Genomic DNA, 17481 nt, shown 5'->3' with positions numbered 1-17481 from the left:
GCCGACCTTCTGGTCAGTCACTTTATTTGACTCTAGGTCGGATCGAAGACCATTCAACGCCACAATAGGGAGGAGGCAAGGAACCGGCCTGGGGACAAATAGTGGGTGAAAGAGGAAAATAGGGTATATATGGGCCTAGTTTAATATAGATAAACCGTACACGAGATGAGTAGACCGGATATAATACAAAAAAGATGGAGTAAATAATAAATGTGTACAGGGAGAATATACACGCCCCATCTTCTTTACATCGGCGGGTATAATATAAAATAGCAGGGGAGCATGCAGATGGAAGAGTTTGGAGGACAAGAATAGAAATAAACCTTAACATGGTCATCAGCTCAAGGATCACCGGTCACTCTTGGCGCAATTACCAGACTCTGTCCGTTGGTGTCTGTTTAATGCATCTTGTCTTGCGAAGTTTTTTCCACAGAAGACGCAGGAAAACGGCTTGACCCCCGTATGAAGTTTAGCGTGTCTATTACAATCATGTTGTCGCGAAAAAGCTCTCTTACAGCCAGGGTGCGGACAAGCAAAGGGCCGCTCTTTGGTGTGCGTTCGCATATGAGATTTCAGGTTGTAAGGGCGGGTGAAAGACTTCGAGCAGATATGACATAAATGGGGAACAGGGGGAGGACCATTCCTTATGTAAGTGCTTAAGGGGAGTGTGCCGGGAGATTGGCTATGCTCAGAAGCGGGAGAGGCGGGAGAAGCGGTAAGGAAGGGAAACATCGGTGTGTTCGGCATGAGATGGGGAGACTTCGTAGGGAGGAAAGGATCAGATGAAGGGTTGCTGACTTGAAGCTCCTGGTACATGTATAATAGCTGGTCATCCATTCTGAAAGGTTGGCTTAAATCCTGCATCTCTTCGAAACATTCAGAAGTCTCATTCATGCCAAGATTTACATTGGCTGATTCCCATGCTGAGGATGCCGGCGATGTCGAGGACATGACTTCATTCGGAGAGAAATCCGTTAGGGATGGGCTTGGGTACATTTGGGGAGATGGGCTCCATTCCAAACCGTCTGGGACGAATGCCAAGAGCGAAGGGTTTTTGGGCTCTTTAGGACCTGGCAGCTCTTCTGGCAGCAATGGATAGGGGCTCAGAGGGTGCAGGATTGGCGTTACTGGATAGCTGTTGGAAGGACCAGGCAATGTGGCATGCAGGTAGGGGTCATTGACGCCCCCAGGGGCGGGTGGCGATCGAGCGGATGGGGACATTCGAAGGTAGGGATGATAGCGGGCGGAAATGGTGTAATCGCATTCCATCTCAAGGGATTCAATGCGCAATCGAAGCGGCTGGCTGAGCTTTGAGGTTCGTCGGGTTACCCAACAAACGGCTACGAGCAATCGACATACAAGGGAGAACAAAAAAGCAAAGGAAAAGCGCGGGGCAAGCTTCGCCTTATAACCGTTCACATGCACGGAGCGTTTATTGAAGTCGGATTTTCGTGGCCGGACCCGGAGTGGCACAAGAGATAAACAGGATCCCCACTCCCCTCGCCGCTACATCCGGCGTCTTAAGTTCGCAACCGCCTCCAATGCGGAAAACTACCGCCAATTTGCTTGTTACTGCATGTGGTGCATTGCTTGTGCTCGCGACGCTCGATGTACGAAAGCACGAAAGTTAGTACAGCTCCGAGGCGGGATTCCAGTGGCACCCTACCAAAACGGGAACCCTCCTCCTGATGGGCCCCATGAGAGTTGGCCCGCGTTGCATGCACCCAGAGCCAGCTTGCCCCCACACCATGATAAGACTTAACTTTCACGGCCACCGCGGCATCTCGGGTTCGGTGTCCCAAACGAACCGCTGCCTTCTAAATCCCCTACTGAGCGTGTATAATTTCGGCCAACATGAAGGGAATACCCGAACGTTGTGCGCTCCAGCATTATTGCTATGATGTCTTGCGCGATAACGTAAGAAGACGCTAGCCACTTTTATCGCTTGTGCGGAGCGCGATAGAGGCAAGGCTAGCATTGCTAATACGAGCCGAGGGGGCGAACGATGATCTCACCAGGGGTCATCAGGGCAGGACAGGGGAAAATAGAAATCCCTCTTCTTTCTCCGCATGGTTGTACATCGGGTTTCGGTCAAGGATCCGGATACCCATAATAGGATTCTGTGAGGATGACTCGTAGGTGCACAATCCGACATTATCAGCGCAATCAGCTATCAACCACAAATGGAGGATATACACCCGATGCCCTCATAGCAAACAGCGTGATCATGGCTCCTCAGATGAGAACAAGACCGAGTTCCTCCCGGCCTATAGAGCTTCAAGGGGATGAGAAATCTACACCGAAAAATGCGCTGTGTTAATACAGTTCATTCCGCAGTATTAAAGGAATTGTGGAGGAGGGGGCGGGAGGGATGCCAAGGCTCAGCCGACATCGCCAAGAGAACACACACTCAATTCGAGGGGGAGGGGGTTGTCTGGCTGGGGGTCAGGCGGCTCAGGGGAGAGAGACCAACGAGCATCCGCTTAGGGGCGCGTGTTACGCGCGCGCATGAGTGAGGGGATTGAGCTGCATCTATGCTAACTTGGTATGATCCCAAAGTTAAAATTGCCTTCAGACACTCTACAACGGCCACACTCTGTTTTGCATGGGTGCGCGATAATGGCACGCCTTGAAGTTTCTTTCGGCTCGCAACCCTATCTCTACAAAAACGGCCCCTCTGTCGCGCCGACGCCCGTCCGCCGCAGGGGATTACCTGATGCTTTTCCCACGTAGTGTTGCTGATTTCTCACTCCTCACCGCTTTGTCGCTGAGGGAGCCGATATTCTCTCGGGCTATGCTTATCGGGACCTGGAGGTTTCCTTTTATGAGCAAATTTTCCATAGAGTTAAGCTATACAAGTTCAAATAATGCTTATCATCTATTGTTATTTTGCTTGTGTTCTCGTTAATCTTTTAGCTTTTTTTTTTTTCTCTTTTCCATTTCTCACGTCATATTAAATTTGGCCTGAAGAATAACTATTATGTGCTTTATTTCCTAAGAAAATTTTTACCCCGCTTTTGTTTCTAACCTATTCCTCGGATGCTGCTATGGCTATACGGACAAGCCACAAGTGGCGCAGCTCTGTAGCCTCAAATCTCTAGGACAACCATACAGCATGAAAAGAATCCTGTTGCAAGTCCAAACAGCAAAGAATAAGAATGAGTTTTGGCCGCCCACCCTCTACCGGAGGTTCATTCACCCCCGCACCTCCAGATCGCGGCAGCTTTCCCCTCGACCACGATGGTATGCTTCATTCTCTCCATGTCTACCCACGAGAGTGATCTGAACCTCCCCGATGAACTAATTTTCGCACCCCTTTGTTTTCTACAGGAGAGTGCAAGGAATTGGTCAAAAAATACCTGCTCTGCCTTCGGCAGAACAAGAATGACAACGGTGTATGCAGAGAGCTGTCGCGCGCTTACTTGGAGTGCCGGATGGAGCGGGGCCTCATGGAGAAAGACGATTGGGTTAATCTTGGGTTTGGTCAGGAGGCAAAGGCGAGAGAGGGGGAGAAAGGGGAAAAAGCGGGACAGAGCCAACGCCCAAATACATAAGCAGTCTCGCTTCTTTCTTTGTCACATCCTATAGCGTTACTTGTAAATAGCCTGCTAAAAATATAGACTGTCGAGGAATAAACCATAAATCCGATGGAGAGAGACATTATATTATTGTAAAAGTGCAAGGTGTTAATTATACTAAAAAAACCAGAAAAAACTGAGGAGAGGAGGAGATATATAGAAAAATTTGTGTGATTGAATAAATGAAGAGTAAAAAAACAGATAGTAAAGAAAAGTATCGGCCGCGTGGGACACCGGCTGTCTTCCATTTTCATGTCAGGATTGCCCAGCATATAGCGTATGTCGAGTTCTTTAGATTCTTCCTTGCAGCACTGCATCTATTATCGAGTTGATGTACTCCTTTCGTCCACTCAAATCCAAGCCCAACCTCGCCCCAACACTCTCGCGCACTTGTTTCTTTGTCGTGCTCATGAGGTCCGCATCCGCAAGGATCTTGCGCACCTCTGCAATGATTTCCTCGTCTTCGTCACGGTCCCGGCGCCTTGGCTGCTGAGGCTGCTGAAGGTAGCTGGAGCCAGAGGTGGGGCGCGCGCCCCGGGAGGTGGTGTGGATTGAGGCGCTGCTCCCATGCTTGCGACGTCCGGGGTTGGTCGCCGTTTCCCACCCGGCCCCGCTCCCCCCATAATCCTGGGAGATGCCCCGGGATACCCGCCTGCCTCCATCGTAGTCGACCTCATCCCGCTCGTTCCAGCTGAAGCCGCTCCCGCGGGTCAAGTGGGTGTCCCTGTAGTAATCCATATCGGGCTCTGGTCCAACCCCCCCAATCACGCTGCCAGGGGACTCCACAAACGATCTGGCGATCCCGCGGAACGACCCGCCGCTCACCGTCTCCGATCCGCTCCTTCCACTCATGGACCCGCCCTCCCACAGCTCTTGCTCGTAGGTGCTCCACTTCTTCATGGGGATCATCTTCTCGTCGAATTGCTCGTCATCCTCCACAATAATCTGCTTCTTCCCCTCCCCCACCACGACACGCGTGTTCCCCCACGAGAAATCATCAAAGTGCCAAAATGCATAGAGAGGGATAAAGAAGGCAAAGATCGGGAGGGCAATCAGGTAGATGACCATCCACCCCACATGCTGCCACTGCCTTCGCAGGATGAAGATCACCGCTTGCAGCCCGTACACGGCCGCCAGCATGATAAACGCGACCTTGGGAAGGGTGTCGCGGGCGGTGATCAGGATATAAAGGAGGTACCCAAGGTAGATCACGGTCACCGGCAGGATGAACGTGCTAAGGAGGTCCACGAACACCACGAATCGCATCGAGAAGCAGCAGAAGCCGCACATCTCCGGGAGGAAAATCAGCTCGAAAAGATTGTGGATGGTCGAGTTGATCCAGCGCCGGCGCTGAGACAGCAGAATGTTCCACCGGTCCGGAGCGGTCGTCTTACATTTGGCGTGCGGGGTGAACGTCATCTTATATTGGGGGAAATACTTCATCATAAGGGTGGTGAGATATCGATCTTCTCCGAGAGAGAGCAAGTTCTTCTTGTGCAGGGTGTCCACGTGGTTGTCAGAGTAGTCGTTGATAACCTGTGGCAAGCAATGGTAGAGATGAGCCACCCACAACCATGGGTGAGAAGTGAAGGGGTAGTGTTCTTTACCTTGCTAGAGATGATAAGCGGTATGTTTTTTACAGAGGTGCGCACGCGATACATACAGAAGCATCCGGGAAGACACGTCACAGAACCGAAGAGGGATTCGAAAGCCTTAGCCATGTGATGCGAGATGAAGTACTCGTACACCTAAGAGCATCCAAGGGGAAAGAGGAGCGGTGCGTTAGATTTGGGTTTGGGTCAGCAGCCAAAGAAGGCGTCTGCATACAAACCTGGATCATGGTAATCCACGAGTTGTTCTCATTTGCAAGCTGGGTTTCGCCGCAAATGCCGATGGTGCGAGCATCGTGGCTCATGCAGGAGATGAGCCTACTCAGCGAGTCTGGGAGTACCTCTGTGTCGGCATCAACCATGAAGATAAACTCATAAAAGCTCGGATTGACCCCAATGACATTCTTCATTTGGTGGTAAATCTCGAGTTCAAGAGGCGTCATTTCCGCGTCAAAATGCACCTTGTTTAGGAACCTCATCAAGATGACTTGCGAGTCACGCTTTCCTCGGTTGCCCGGACGAGAGCGCTCGCTAGGCTTTCCGACCTTCACCACCACGATATACGGAACAACGTGCCCTTCACACTCGTAGAGTCCAGAATACACCTTTCCATAGTTGAGCTGTCGTGAACCCTCACCAATGGAGCGGAACATGAGTGGCTCGGGATCAATTTTGGCATCCACCCCCAATATGTCGAGCACGATTCGTGGGGTCGGGCGCTCGTTCCCTGATCCGACAATCATCCCATCCGCAATGATAAAGAGCAGCTTACGCTTATCATCGTATTCAAGCATCGTCAGCGAATCGATTGTCTTGCGCAAGGATTCTTCTCCCTCCGTGTAACATGGAACTAAGAAGAGACGGGGTTAGACTAAGCTCACATCTCTAGGGCTGCCTTTCCTCCCTCCCTCCCCCCCCCCCCACCTCTCCTCCAGCAAGTAGGCCAGTTCAACAGCGTGTGATAACTTACCTTGGCAAATGACGAATTTGTCATGGTTTCCTGGACGCGGTTTGCCACCAAATTGCAACGCTGCCAAAAACTTGACGAGAATGACCGAAACGAGTAGTAATGAGATGACCAGTAGCAAGTACACGTTAAACTGGCAACGGAAATCCTGGCGGTGGTCGACGGTGCCCGCACGGAACACTTTATCGAAGCACTGAATATAGGCCTTCTTCATATCGCTCGGCAGCTTCACTCGGTTGTTCCACAGATCTGTCAGGTCCGTGCCGGGGAACGTGCGGAACATCTCCTCGATTTGCGGATCGAGCCAATGTTTGCTGGCGACTCCAGGCACCTGTGGCTGAAAGTCGCCTTTTTGCGCGTCCGAAAAGTATTGCGAAAGATCATAGACGACGTCATTGATCACTCCCCAGATGCGTTGGTTCGTAAGAGTCTCGTTGTTGATCTTCGACCATAACCACACGACCCCTCCGCGCTTGAACACGGACATCTTGGGCAGGAACTCACCCAGGTACCAGTTGGGATCGCGCAGGCGACCTAGGCTGGGGTCGTTCTGAAACTGGCCGGAGAGATGAACAAAGCCGGCGTCGAAGGTTTTGTTTGTGCCGAGTTGTGCATTCGCCTCGGTCACGATCCCGGGGCAGGCCTCGATCAAGGGGACAGGGAACAGCTCGGAGACGTCCTGGCCCGCCAGATCCTTCATTTGGCCAATCGACGCGGGATGGGTCAGCGTTCCATGGTCCAGATGCGCAAATCTGGTGATGTCGTACACCGTGCCGCGTATACTTACGAAGAAGTCGTCTTCGGCCGCGTGAACGCTTACCTCACGCTGGCTAAACATGGTCTTCGTATTTGGACAGATAAGCTCGTTGAAGGGAATGATGTAGAAAATGATCACAAATGAAAAGAGCGCTATCAACATGCAAAGCGTCACTTTTTCGCGCCACGCCATCTGTACATCTTCGCGGCGCATGCGCCCAAACCAACGCAAGAAGATGGACGGGATCCACCAAGTCATGAACCACACGAAACGAACCCACCAGCGGCGTGCAGGCGTAATCGGCACTTCCTCTACGTGCTGCTCGCCGCCCCCAGCTGCATCGGCCTCATTTTTCTCACGGTCGACCATAAAGCTCTGTCCACCCCACTCACTCTCCCCATACATGCTTCCATCATCGTATTCATCGCGATAGTGCATGGGTGAGAATTCGTCTTCACTGGCAACGTACGATCCCTCCTCCACGTATCCTCCCTGATAGAATTCTCCTTCCGCAGCTAGGGCCTCGCCCCCTTTTCCGACCCTTTCCCCGGGTTTGTTTGGGGGACGATCTCCCTTCTCCGAAGCTCGTACCTTATCCTCTATCTGCTTCCATGCTCTATCTGACAGCCACACTCGCTCCCTTCCAAACGAATACTCGGTCTCCCCCCATCCGAGCGACCGCGCGAGCACGCCGAGCCTTGCACGCTCGTCGCCTCTCCGGGGCACATTCAACACCTCGTCATACCGTTCCCAGAATTCCCCATAGGTATAGCCGACTAGGAACTGCGTTCTATTGCGGACAGCTAGCTCCGGTAGGAACAAGGCCTTTACTTGCATTTTTACTCGCTTCATATCGAATTGATCCGGAAGTTGTGCGTCATTTGGGCGGATATGATAGATGCGCCAGAGGTTCATCTGATTGAGGGCCCCGAAGAGATCATCTAGGGTGGAGTGGAGCTGCTGCATCACGGTCTCGGTCTTGCGCTTACTGCCGTCCAAGTTCCCGACCGGAGGGGTGGCCTCTGACCGCCGTAGTGGAGCACGCACTGGCATGCACGAGAGTTGGGCCTTGACTATGGTACGCTCGTCCTTGGGATGAGCCTGTGTGGTCAGCACCTTTCCTGAGAAGAGGCCGACTACCAGGGAATTCGTGCTACCGCGGAACAAGTTGACGAAATCCGGGGGAATTGAATCCAGATTGCGATTGAGGAAACCATCGACGGTATAGGATGTGGCAGGTTGGCCGGTAGAGTGATTGATTGCGAAGGTGTAGCTGTGGGATTTAGCGGTGAAATCAGAGTGGGAGCCGAACTGCTTTTGGTAAGTCACGAGAAGGTTCGCGTCGGTGGCCTCGGAATGGCCCGCAACCATACGTGCCGTTTCGCGGTCTAGGACACCGGAGAGACCGCCGCCAACCCCGAGGTGGAGCAGGTCCATGAGGGGCGTGTTGTCCTGCACTGTAACGCGGGGTAAGCTAACACCATCTCTGCCCGCCCCCGTCGTGTCGCGGAATTCGAGCTGCTGCAGGTAATACTGCACCCGTTCGTATGCCATGTTAGCGCAAAATGCTTCAAATGAGCCTATTTTCGAGCCGTTCTGTTGGATGCCGAATTGATCCAGCAAAGCAACAATGCTGGAGGGCTCGGCCGAGCTGCAGAGCTTGGCATTCATCGACTCGACAATCCACGAAAAGAGCAACGAGTAGATGGTCTGCGCCAAGACGTCACGCTGTTCGGTGGCCGCCTGAGCATTAAGGAATGCGGTGCACATTTCTTTGTGGATAAACTGCAGCTTCAGGGTCAGGGCGGTTTCGAGCTTTGACGCCGACACCCCAAGCAAATTGCTGACCAAATCCAGCACGTCTCTATTTCTCACCCGACATGCGTCCTGGCTTGCCTGCTGCGACCTAGAGTCGTCATAGAACGTGAGATTGCCCAGGTGCAATACTGCACTGAGGAGCTGGAAAATTTGGGCGATTGATTTCGACTTTAGGCCGCAAGCCCGAAGCGCAGCACGGATGTCATCGAAGAGCAAGGCATCCTCAGCCAACTGCTGTTTTGAAGGGCGATGAGTGGCGCTGTGCGCTAGGTAGGTAAATTGGTTGGCCTCCTGTGGCAGATGCCATTGTAGGCGCTCTCCGGCGGTCGCCCCAGCCATCAGCGCGTAGAATACATGAAAGTTGCCTTCCTCTTTTGGAACATTCGTCACACGAGACTTGTCAAGGAAATAAGTAAGCAGTTTTGCACCCATAACCCGTCCTCTGTCGTTGAACTGGATCTCCTGGTACAGACCAAACCGTGACGCGGTTCGATTGAGGGCGGTTCGGGAGTTGCCAAAGCATTCGAGCACGGTTTGAGCATTGGCGAGGCGGATATGCGATTTCGGCTCCTTAGAGTTGAGGCGCGAGGCGAGGACAAGTAATTGTTTTACAAAATGACGAAAGGACATGGTTTTCCCTGAGCCGGTAATCCCGCTATCATTGAAATGGAAAGCATTAATCATTCCACCATCGCCGGTCAATGGATGGAGCGAGTACTCACCTAAAGATTACACCTTGGTCGTTCCCAGTTCTCCGCATATAGTAGTATGTCCTGGTTGCGAGCTCGTATATATGGGGCGGCAGCTCTTTCTCACCATCATTCTCATTGAAATTCCGATAAAACACCTCCGCATACTGCTGGGCATATGCATTGTTCATCAGCTCCAAAGGCTTGTAAGGGTTGACGACAACAAGCGTGTTGGCGCCAACACGCGTGTAGGGTATATCGCGACGGAGGCGAGACTGCAGAAGAGAGCAAACTTGATCATCTGTAGGCGCGCCGGATGAGGAACTAAAGTTATGGAGTTGAACTAGGTCAGCTGCGGCGGAATCGTCTCCACCCATAGCGTCGATATGTATAGGGTAAGTCTAAATTGTCAAGCTAGTAGGAAGAATTGGATAGCATGCGATGATGGGCGATTAAGAAAGTAGAGGATTAGGGATGCGGTAAAACAAAGCTATTAAAATAAAGGGAAATTGAGGAAAGCAAGGAATATTTGATAAACATATTAAAGAACGGGATCGCACGCGTCGTGGAACTCTATTAGGACATATGGGAAAAAGGTGTGAAACTCACTCGCATTGAAAAAATTTTCTAAAATTATGGATGGCTAAAAATGCAATGCTATTTTAATAACGCAGGAGAGCTTTTCCCGTGACCGCCAAAATATCGATTCGCGGCCAATCCGTCGCTGCTTAGCGACACAGCGGCTAGCCTCTGCGCTCTTCTTCGTCGCCTCACCAAGAGCGAAGCGTCTGGCAGAAGGCAGAGGGCGGTGGGGCAATATATTAGGCTCTTTGTGACGCAACCATGGATTGTTCTAAGGGGAACTGGGTTTCATAAAAAACCAGGAACTGGGATATTAAAATGAAGCAGGCTTCTCTGTTTGGAAATAGAAATCAAATCATTAATTAATTCGCCAGTAGCCTCGTGCTGAATCGAAGATGGAGATGGGTATCCGGATACAGCAAATGTTTGAGCCCAGCATATATATATGGCGGGAAAGCTGCGTGGAGGGCGAAAACAGGCAAGGTGCATTGATTCCTATGGGGGTTGTCAATCATATATCGAAGCTGCAAGGAAACTGGCTAAAATAAGCAGAGGTAGAATTAGCCTTATCCTGCCAGCTCTTGTCCAACTTGGCAGCCTCGGGCTCAGCGACCGGGGCTTGCATATATGATTCCTGAGCTCTATTCTCCGTTCGTGAATAATACAAAAAGTTATCTATTTATATAGATCATGCCGCGGCTCAGCAAAGCTTATTGTTCAATGAGAGTACTTCTTAAAGCACGGAATCAAGTTGAGTAACTGGTCATTTCAAACAATGAAACAGAGAAGGGCATGTGGTCGAAAGCCATAGTGTATCTTCATATGTATCAACATTAAAGTTTGCAAGTTCGGCGACCATTGCTTCATCCCTGACCTATTTGGCCATGCATGTGAGAATATCCCCATGTCACCAATACACCCGAGTGTGCATCGTTGACACTTTTTAAGAGTCTAACGCTTACGATTGGAGACCGTATATCAGGAAAGTATATGGTCCTGACTCCAATCCAGCGTCTGGCCGAACTTAGTAATCTCTTTTAGATCTCTTGAAAAGCTTTGAACTCCCTAACCGATTACAATTCAATCCGCATTTACTGCGCGTTTTTTAGAGCCCCCCTCAGAATAATAAGAACATTGGAATTCAGTATACTCAAATGTTATGCTCAGCAACTTCTCCACTTTTGCTCGGTTTTATCTTTCCACCTTGGAGTCAATAATGCTCCCTTTGAGCATCGGACTTTAGAGGAGGATTGAAGCTGAAGTACCTGGTGTCTTTTTCACGGATCATGGAATCTCATATGAGACTTAAAGAGCCATGGATGAAGTGACTCGTAGTGCACGTAGCCATAGTTAATATTCATGTGAGATGAGTCACTTTCGGGAGAATGTAACCCCATTAATCGGACCATTTGCAATACGTCACGCGATTCAAGATATATTCCATTTTAGTATATATATGAAATGGAGTAAGAATCGAGTGTCGAAAAAATCCTGACCTCGCTTAACGGACTCTCTTAATAACCACTTTTGCTTCGCTGGACGTAATGGCACTTCGCTACAGCCTATGGCTAAAAACCCCTACCAAGGTTCGTTTCTCCTCTTATTAGAATTCTCTTTTCAATTTTCAATTTTTATTTCTCAATGAATCACTATTGGTGTTTCATAGACCGCGGTTGGTCGTCTAATCGCACCAGTAGCTACACTACCACGCTTCTACTCTACACAACGTCAAGGTCTTAAGGAACGTCTTGCAGAGATCATCCCGCAGAAACAAGAAGAATTGAAGATTATTAAAAGCGAGCTTGGCTCCAAGAAACTCGGAGATGTTACCGTCGAAATGGCCTATGGAGGAATGCGGGGTATCAAGGTAAATATTGAAGTGAGGTGTAGATGGTTGCCACTTTTTAAAAAAATGAAGCATTAACTGTCTGTCTGTGCATTGTAAAGGGTATGATTTGGGAATGTTCAGTATTGGATCCCGAGGAAGGCATTCGGTTTCGTGGATATACGGTTTCGGAATGCCAGAAAAAACTTCCATCTGCGGATGGCGGAAAGGAAATGTTGCCAGAAGGTCTCTTATGGTTGCTCTTGACAGGCGAAATTCCAACAAAACCGCAAGTCGATTCCGTTTCCTTGGATTTGGCTGCGAGAGCCTCCCTCCCCCAGTTTGTGGAAGAGCTTCTAGATCGTTGCCCCAATACTCTGCACCCGATGTCGCAGCTATCTCTTGCTGTAACAGCACTGCAGCATGACAGTGCCTTTGCGAAGGCTTACCAGGAGGGCATCCCAAAGTCGAAATACTGGGAGTACGCTTATGAAGATTCAATGGATCTAATCGCAAAACTCCCCTTAGTGGCGGCCAGAATATACCGTAATGTCTTCAAAGACGGGAAACTGCTGGCTATCCAACCCAATGCAGATTATTCAAAGAACTTCTCCCGCTTACTTGGCTATGAGGACGAAGGGTTTGTGGAGCTAATGCGCTTGTACCTTTCTCTACACGCTGACCACGAGGGTGGCAATGCCAGCGCTCACACGACACGCGTCGTCTCAAGTGCCCTGTCTGACCCGTATCTTTCTTTTGCAGCTGCAATGAACAGCCTTGCAGGCCCTCTCCATGGGCTGGCAAACCAAGAACACCTACGTTGGATCCATAAAATGACCGAGGAAATTGGTTTACAGCCTACGGATGAGCAAGTGCGCAAATATGTTAGACAAACTCTCGCATCAGGGCAGGTGGTCCCCGGATACGGTCATGCCGTTTTGCGCAAGACAGATCCACGCTATACTGCACAACGTGAATTCGCGCTCAATCATCTCCCAGATGATCCCTTATTTAAGATTGTGAAGCAGCTGTACGATCTGGTTCCTCCGATCTTGACAGATACTGGAAAGGTGAAAAACCCTTGGCCCAACGTTGACGCTCACTCCGGCGTATTGCTCCAGCACTATGGCCTTGTCGAACAGAACTTCTACACTGTGCTCTTCGGGGTGAGCCGCTCTCTTGGAGTGCTCTCACAGTTGATCATTGATCGCGCGCTTGGATTCCCCATAGAGCGCCCGAAATCCACTAGCACGGTGGAAATCAAGAAAATGTTTGGGCTAAAGTGAAAGCTAAGCCCATCTTTTAGGAATAGATGTGTCATTTTACTTCACCCTCACCCCCCGCTCCTCTTCTTCTTTGTCCTCTGTTTCTATTTTTTTTTTTTTGGGGCTATGGAGCTTAACATGGCTATTTTCTAACATTTACAAAATTTTACTCTCGTCATGTTGCATGACTTCGTCTATAGAGGAATGATCCATTCCTATTTTACACCAAGAAAAACTCTGGCATATTTCACAAGCAGGAAAAGGATGAAGATAAAAAGATAAGAAAGTTTTCGGACCAAAGCAGCCGTCTGATATACGCCTAATAATGATTGAAGTTCGGTGGCGGCTCCGAATCAGATGAAGATTCCTCTTCAGGTCTAAAAAATGAAAAGTACAAGAAAGAGTGGGCTATATAGCCAATGGATTTAAAATATGGAGACTCAATACTTACTCGGGTTCCGGTTCCGGCTCAGCTTTTTCAACCGGCTCCTCCTCTTCCTTTGGCTGCTGCTGCTCCTTTGGATGGTGCTTGGCTTTCACTTGTTTGGTGGCCTTATTTTGTTTATTTGGCTTTACTTGCTTGCTCTGTTTAGGCTTATGAGGTTTGTTCACCTTGGTATGATTCACTTTCGGCTTTGAGGCTACATGTTTGAGGTTCTTAGCAGGGACAGGTTTGGCGGGCTTTGGGGGTTTATCGGGTTTAATGGGCTTGTCGATCTTTGCAGGTTTGGCGGGTAGAGCTGGTTTGGCGGGTTCAGCTGGTTTCGCGGATACAACAGGATTGACGGGTACAGCAGGTTTGGCCTGAGCGCTATTAATGGGTGGGGGAGGGATGGCCGAGGTAATGGGATGGGGTGTTGTGGAGGTTTCGACTTGAATTACAGACACTGGAAGTGTGGTTTTCTGGGGATAGGTGGAAGAATTTGATTGAAGAGAGGGCGTTTGAACCGCCGGCATCGGCGGCATTTGGGACAGTGGCAATTTTGCTGTGTCCTGCGTTGGCTCCGGCATCTTACTCACTAGTGTTGGCTGTAGAGGTGGGGCAGGGAGGGTCGTGTTTAGGCTTTGCGGTTGGACTTGGGATGTCTGTGCCGGCAACACCGATGACTGCAATTTTGCCTCTACTCCAGTCGGGAGCTGCACTTGGATGGGAAGTACTACCGGGTAGAGGGGCTGCGCAAGGGTCGTGTTGGTTGTCGTTACATTCGTCATAGCCGGTGTCCGAACCGGCTGAAGGTGGGCGAGCTGCTCGGGGGTGTCCGACGACTTCTTTTGCTTCTTTCTCAACTTCTTTAGCTCCAGCCGCTTCTGCCGGGCTCTTTCCTCTCTCTCCCACTCTCTTTCATAGTCGTCTTGGTCATCCCTGATGAAAGAGAAGATGTCGTCGGTCATATCGTCCATGTTGACCTCTCTCTCAAAGGGGCTACTATAATCGTCATCATCATAGCTCAGTCCCCGATACTTCATCCCGTGATAGTACTTGTGGTCCGAGGGGGAGTCGTCGGAAGCCATTAGGACTCGTCCCTTGGCTAGCCTTGATGTCCTGCCTTTCCTGGCCCTAGAACTCGCCGCGCCCTTGGACAACCCATGCCTGTGCTTGTGCGCGTGCGCTGGAGGAGGAGGAGTCGATTGGCCGTAGACTCGTATCCACCCGTCTCCAGTGGGGGGGCCAGTGTACTGCCTATGTGTGTAGTAGGGGGGCTGGGCAGTCACCCCATAGGACACGAAGGAGAGAGACGCAAAGGTAACGGAGAAAATCAGGAGTAGCGAGTGACTTATCATGAGATGGGTGTGGAATGCAACAATGGTGAATTAGGATGGTATGAATGGGGGGTAGTACAAGTGGTAGAGAGAAAATATACGAAGAATTTTTATGCCAAAGAAACTTGCAATATTATGTTTGAGAAAACAAGAAGTTAAGAAAGAAATGCGTTTAAATAATACACGAGAAATGGAATATAGTATTAAAGGAGTGTCGACTAAAAAAAAAAAAAGAGAGTATTAAAGAGGGTAATAGTAACTAGTAAAAAAAAAAAGGTTTGACTCTTCTTTGCATACTCATCTTAAATTTTCGAGTATATATCGAACTAGATTATTACATTCCAATCTCCGTTAAATTCCAACTATCCATTGTCGCGTTTTTAGTCTTTTTGTGCTACCATGACATAACGGAATTTTAGCACGGATGCATTGGGCGGAGATCCCTACTTGGAGAACATCACTCAATTTTATTTACATTCTACTTTGAGTTGGAGAGAATAGAATGAAAGGGGAGGACAAAGAGATAGATGAGATCAAGAAATAACAAGGTATTACAACGAAATATATTATAGAAGAAAAAAGAAGGCAAAAGGAACGAGAAAAAGAAAGAAAGCAAATATAACCCTAACATCCGGAAAATAGTAAATACAGTGGAGAGAGAATTAATAGTAGTATAAAAGCTAAACGTCGATATCCATCCCTTCTAAATCGCCGTCCTGGTCCTCATCCCCCGCATAAAACTCGCTGACCACGTTCACTCGCTCATTTTCCCGCGAGTCCTTCCCAGACATCGAGTCGGCGAGCGAATCCCCCCGGGCGCCATCGGTATCATCCAGAAAGCCCTGGATATCGGGGGGGATCTCCTGCATCTGCACGCTGGGAGCCCCTTGTAGATACCGCAATTGCTCCAGGATCTTCACCCGTAGCTGATGCAGGTAGGCGCGTGTGTTCTGGTTTTCCACCCGGCCAGAGATGTCCGGATGCAGTCGGTAATCGGGGGCAAAGTGCTCGCGGTAAACGGTGGGGGGCAGCTCGTCGGAAATCTCAGCATCCACAAGGATGGCGGTTTCGTATGTCCAGCATCGAGCCACATTCCGGACGGTATAGCCCCCCCCTCCAAGCACAAGCAGTGGCAATCCAAAGTTCTTCATGAAGCGCACGCACTCTCCGTGCGCCCTGATGCTCAGATTAAAGCACCCCAACCGGTCGCATCCAAGGGAGTCGGCTCCACACTGTAGCACAATGGCGCTGGGTCGGAAAGCATCAATGACCGCCTCCATCACCGACTTGAATAGCACGAGGTAGGATTCGTCGTCGATTCCGTCCTTGAGCGGGACGTTGAGGGAGTAATGCTTGCCAAGCCCACTCCCAATCTCGTCGATACTCCCCGTGCCCGGAAAGAAGTCACCATTGTACTTGTGGAAGGAGACAGTCATGACTCGATCCGTCCCGTAAAATGCCTCCTGCACTCCATCGCCATGGTGGATGTCAATGTCCACATAGAGCACACGCGGGTGCAGCCTGAATATCCATAATAAAAAATCCAGAGAGTGAGTTATTCCGACCCCAAATGGAAACTTCCAAGCAATTAAGATGCCTACCGCAGCAATGCAAAAATGGCAAGAACGATATCGTTTACATAACAAAATCCTGAGGCTTCAACCCGCTTAGCATGATGCAGCCCTCCGGACCAGTTCATACAAATATCGGCTCCTCCGTGAGCAAGCCTGCGGGCAGCTTCAATGGACGAACCAGCATATATCTGGCAAAATTCGTACATCCCATCGAATATAGGGCAATCATCTCCGATGTTGAAGCGAGAAAATAGCTTTGTGAACGAGGGGGCATTTTCGGGGGTGACACGCTTGAGAAAGTCCACGTAGTCTTCCTATATCCAATGTTATTGATACGCCGAGAAGGAAAAAAACCGACTAAACATTGGTTACCGCATGGAATTCAAGGATTTCATCCTCCGTCGCTTTCCGAGGTTGATAGATTTCCATTCGTTTGTGCAGTCCATAGCTCATCACTAGGTGATTGGTGAGAGTGAGACGATGAGGTTTCATAGGATGCTTTTCCTAAATGGAGAGCCGATCGGTGAGCGAAAAAGAAGATCAGAAAGTGGATAGCTCAGAATGCTCACCCCATAATGATAATTTCCCACTTCTTCTTCATGGAAATAGGCTACTCTTGATTTGGAATGCGATCCAACCGATTTTATGTCAGAGGGCGAATATATTCGGGTGGTGAACTTTCCTTTTCGATCGGTGGTAAAAGTGGCAAGAGGATCATCCGGGTAGGAGGCAGAAGAGAGTGTAGCGGCGCCGTTCGTGCGGCGAGGCATTATCGATCTTCGTGAAGTGCAATCGGGAAATTAGCGTATGCAAATGCAGTGATCTAAAAACGATGAAAAGTCCTAGTATTACTGCAAGATAATAAAAAAAGTGTTGTTTTAAAAGATCAAGTTGAGGGCGGCCTTGTATACGTGGGACTGTTATTATTTCAATGAAATCAGTCGTCACCCTCGAGTACACGTACGCACGAAATAAAAGAAAAAGAATAGAGAAGCGCGATTAAAGCGATCATTTATTTTCTCGTTTTCACTTCGTCCCCGAACAACAAATTCTCA

At 49.6% G+C, this 17481-nt stretch overlaps 7 protein-coding genes across 7 annotated transcripts; 2 read left to right on the top strand and 5 right to left on the bottom strand.

Annotated features, from left to right (window-relative positions):
* Nucleotides 1–348: 348 nt before the first annotated feature.
* Nucleotides 349–1269, bottom strand: VTP21DRAFT_4209 (uncharacterized protein; the record flags this gene model as incomplete). Its single annotated transcript, XM_069394595.1, has 1 exon — nucleotides 349–1269. One exon carries the CDS (start codon nucleotides 1267–1269, stop codon nucleotides 349–351), a length of 921 nt encoding a protein of 306 aa, XP_069255817.1.
* A 1141-nt stretch (nucleotides 1270–2410) lies between these two features.
* VTP21DRAFT_4208 (uncharacterized protein) lies at nucleotides 2411–2841 on the bottom strand (the record flags this gene model as incomplete). Its single annotated transcript, XM_069394594.1, has 2 exons — nucleotides 2411–2654; nucleotides 2714–2841. The coding sequence occupies 2 exons, from the start codon at nucleotides 2839–2841 to the stop codon at nucleotides 2411–2413; spliced, it is 372 nt and encodes a 123-aa protein (XP_069255816.1).
* A 317-nt stretch (nucleotides 2842–3158) lies between these two features.
* On the top strand, nucleotides 3159–3554 carry VTP21DRAFT_4207 (uncharacterized protein; the record flags this gene model as incomplete). The annotated part of the gene is made up of 2 exons (XM_069394593.1): nucleotides 3159–3243; nucleotides 3331–3554. 2 exons carry the CDS (start codon nucleotides 3159–3161, stop codon nucleotides 3552–3554), a joined length of 309 nt encoding a protein of 102 aa, XP_069255815.1.
* A 315-nt stretch (nucleotides 3555–3869) lies between these two features.
* Nucleotides 3870–9796, bottom strand: VTP21DRAFT_4206 (uncharacterized protein; the record flags this gene model as incomplete). The annotated part of the gene is made up of 5 exons (XM_069394592.1): nucleotides 3870–5114; nucleotides 5186–5326; nucleotides 5410–6038; nucleotides 6159–9385; nucleotides 9453–9796. 5 exons carry the CDS (start codon nucleotides 9794–9796, stop codon nucleotides 3870–3872), a joined length of 5586 nt encoding a protein of 1861 aa, XP_069255814.1.
* A 1749-nt stretch (nucleotides 9797–11545) lies between these two features.
* On the top strand, nucleotides 11546–13112 carry VTP21DRAFT_4205 (uncharacterized protein; the record flags this gene model as incomplete). The annotated part of the gene is made up of 3 exons (XM_069394591.1): nucleotides 11546–11587; nucleotides 11668–11868; nucleotides 11949–13112. The coding sequence occupies 3 exons, from the start codon at nucleotides 11546–11548 to the stop codon at nucleotides 13110–13112; spliced, it is 1407 nt and encodes a 468-aa protein (XP_069255813.1).
* Nucleotides 13113–13410: 298 nt separating this feature from the next.
* VTP21DRAFT_4204 (uncharacterized protein) lies at nucleotides 13411–14873 on the bottom strand (the record flags this gene model as incomplete). Its single annotated transcript, XM_069394590.1, has 2 exons — nucleotides 13411–13468; nucleotides 13543–14873. 2 exons carry the CDS (start codon nucleotides 14871–14873, stop codon nucleotides 13411–13413), a joined length of 1389 nt encoding a protein of 462 aa, XP_069255812.1.
* Nucleotides 14874–15532: 659 nt separating this feature from the next.
* Nucleotides 15533–17196, bottom strand: VTP21DRAFT_4203 (uncharacterized protein; the record flags this gene model as incomplete). Its single annotated transcript, XM_069394589.1, has 4 exons — nucleotides 15533–16373; nucleotides 16454–16740; nucleotides 16799–16930; nucleotides 16996–17196. 4 exons carry the CDS (start codon nucleotides 17194–17196, stop codon nucleotides 15533–15535), a joined length of 1461 nt encoding a protein of 486 aa, XP_069255811.1.
* Nucleotides 17197–17481: the final 285 nt, after the last annotated feature.

The sequence above is a fragment of the Calcarisporiella thermophila genome (genome assembly GCF_041956535.1).
Source record: "Calcarisporiella thermophila strain CBS 279.70 unplaced genomic scaffold VTP21scaffold_2, whole genome shotgun sequence".
NCBI classification, from domain to species: Eukaryota; Fungi; Calcarisporiellomycota; class Calcarisporiellomycetes; order Calcarisporiellales; family Calcarisporiellaceae; genus Calcarisporiella; species Calcarisporiella thermophila.
Note: the sequence above shows the minus strand (reverse complement) of the source record. Positions and strands in the feature narration are given on the sequence as shown.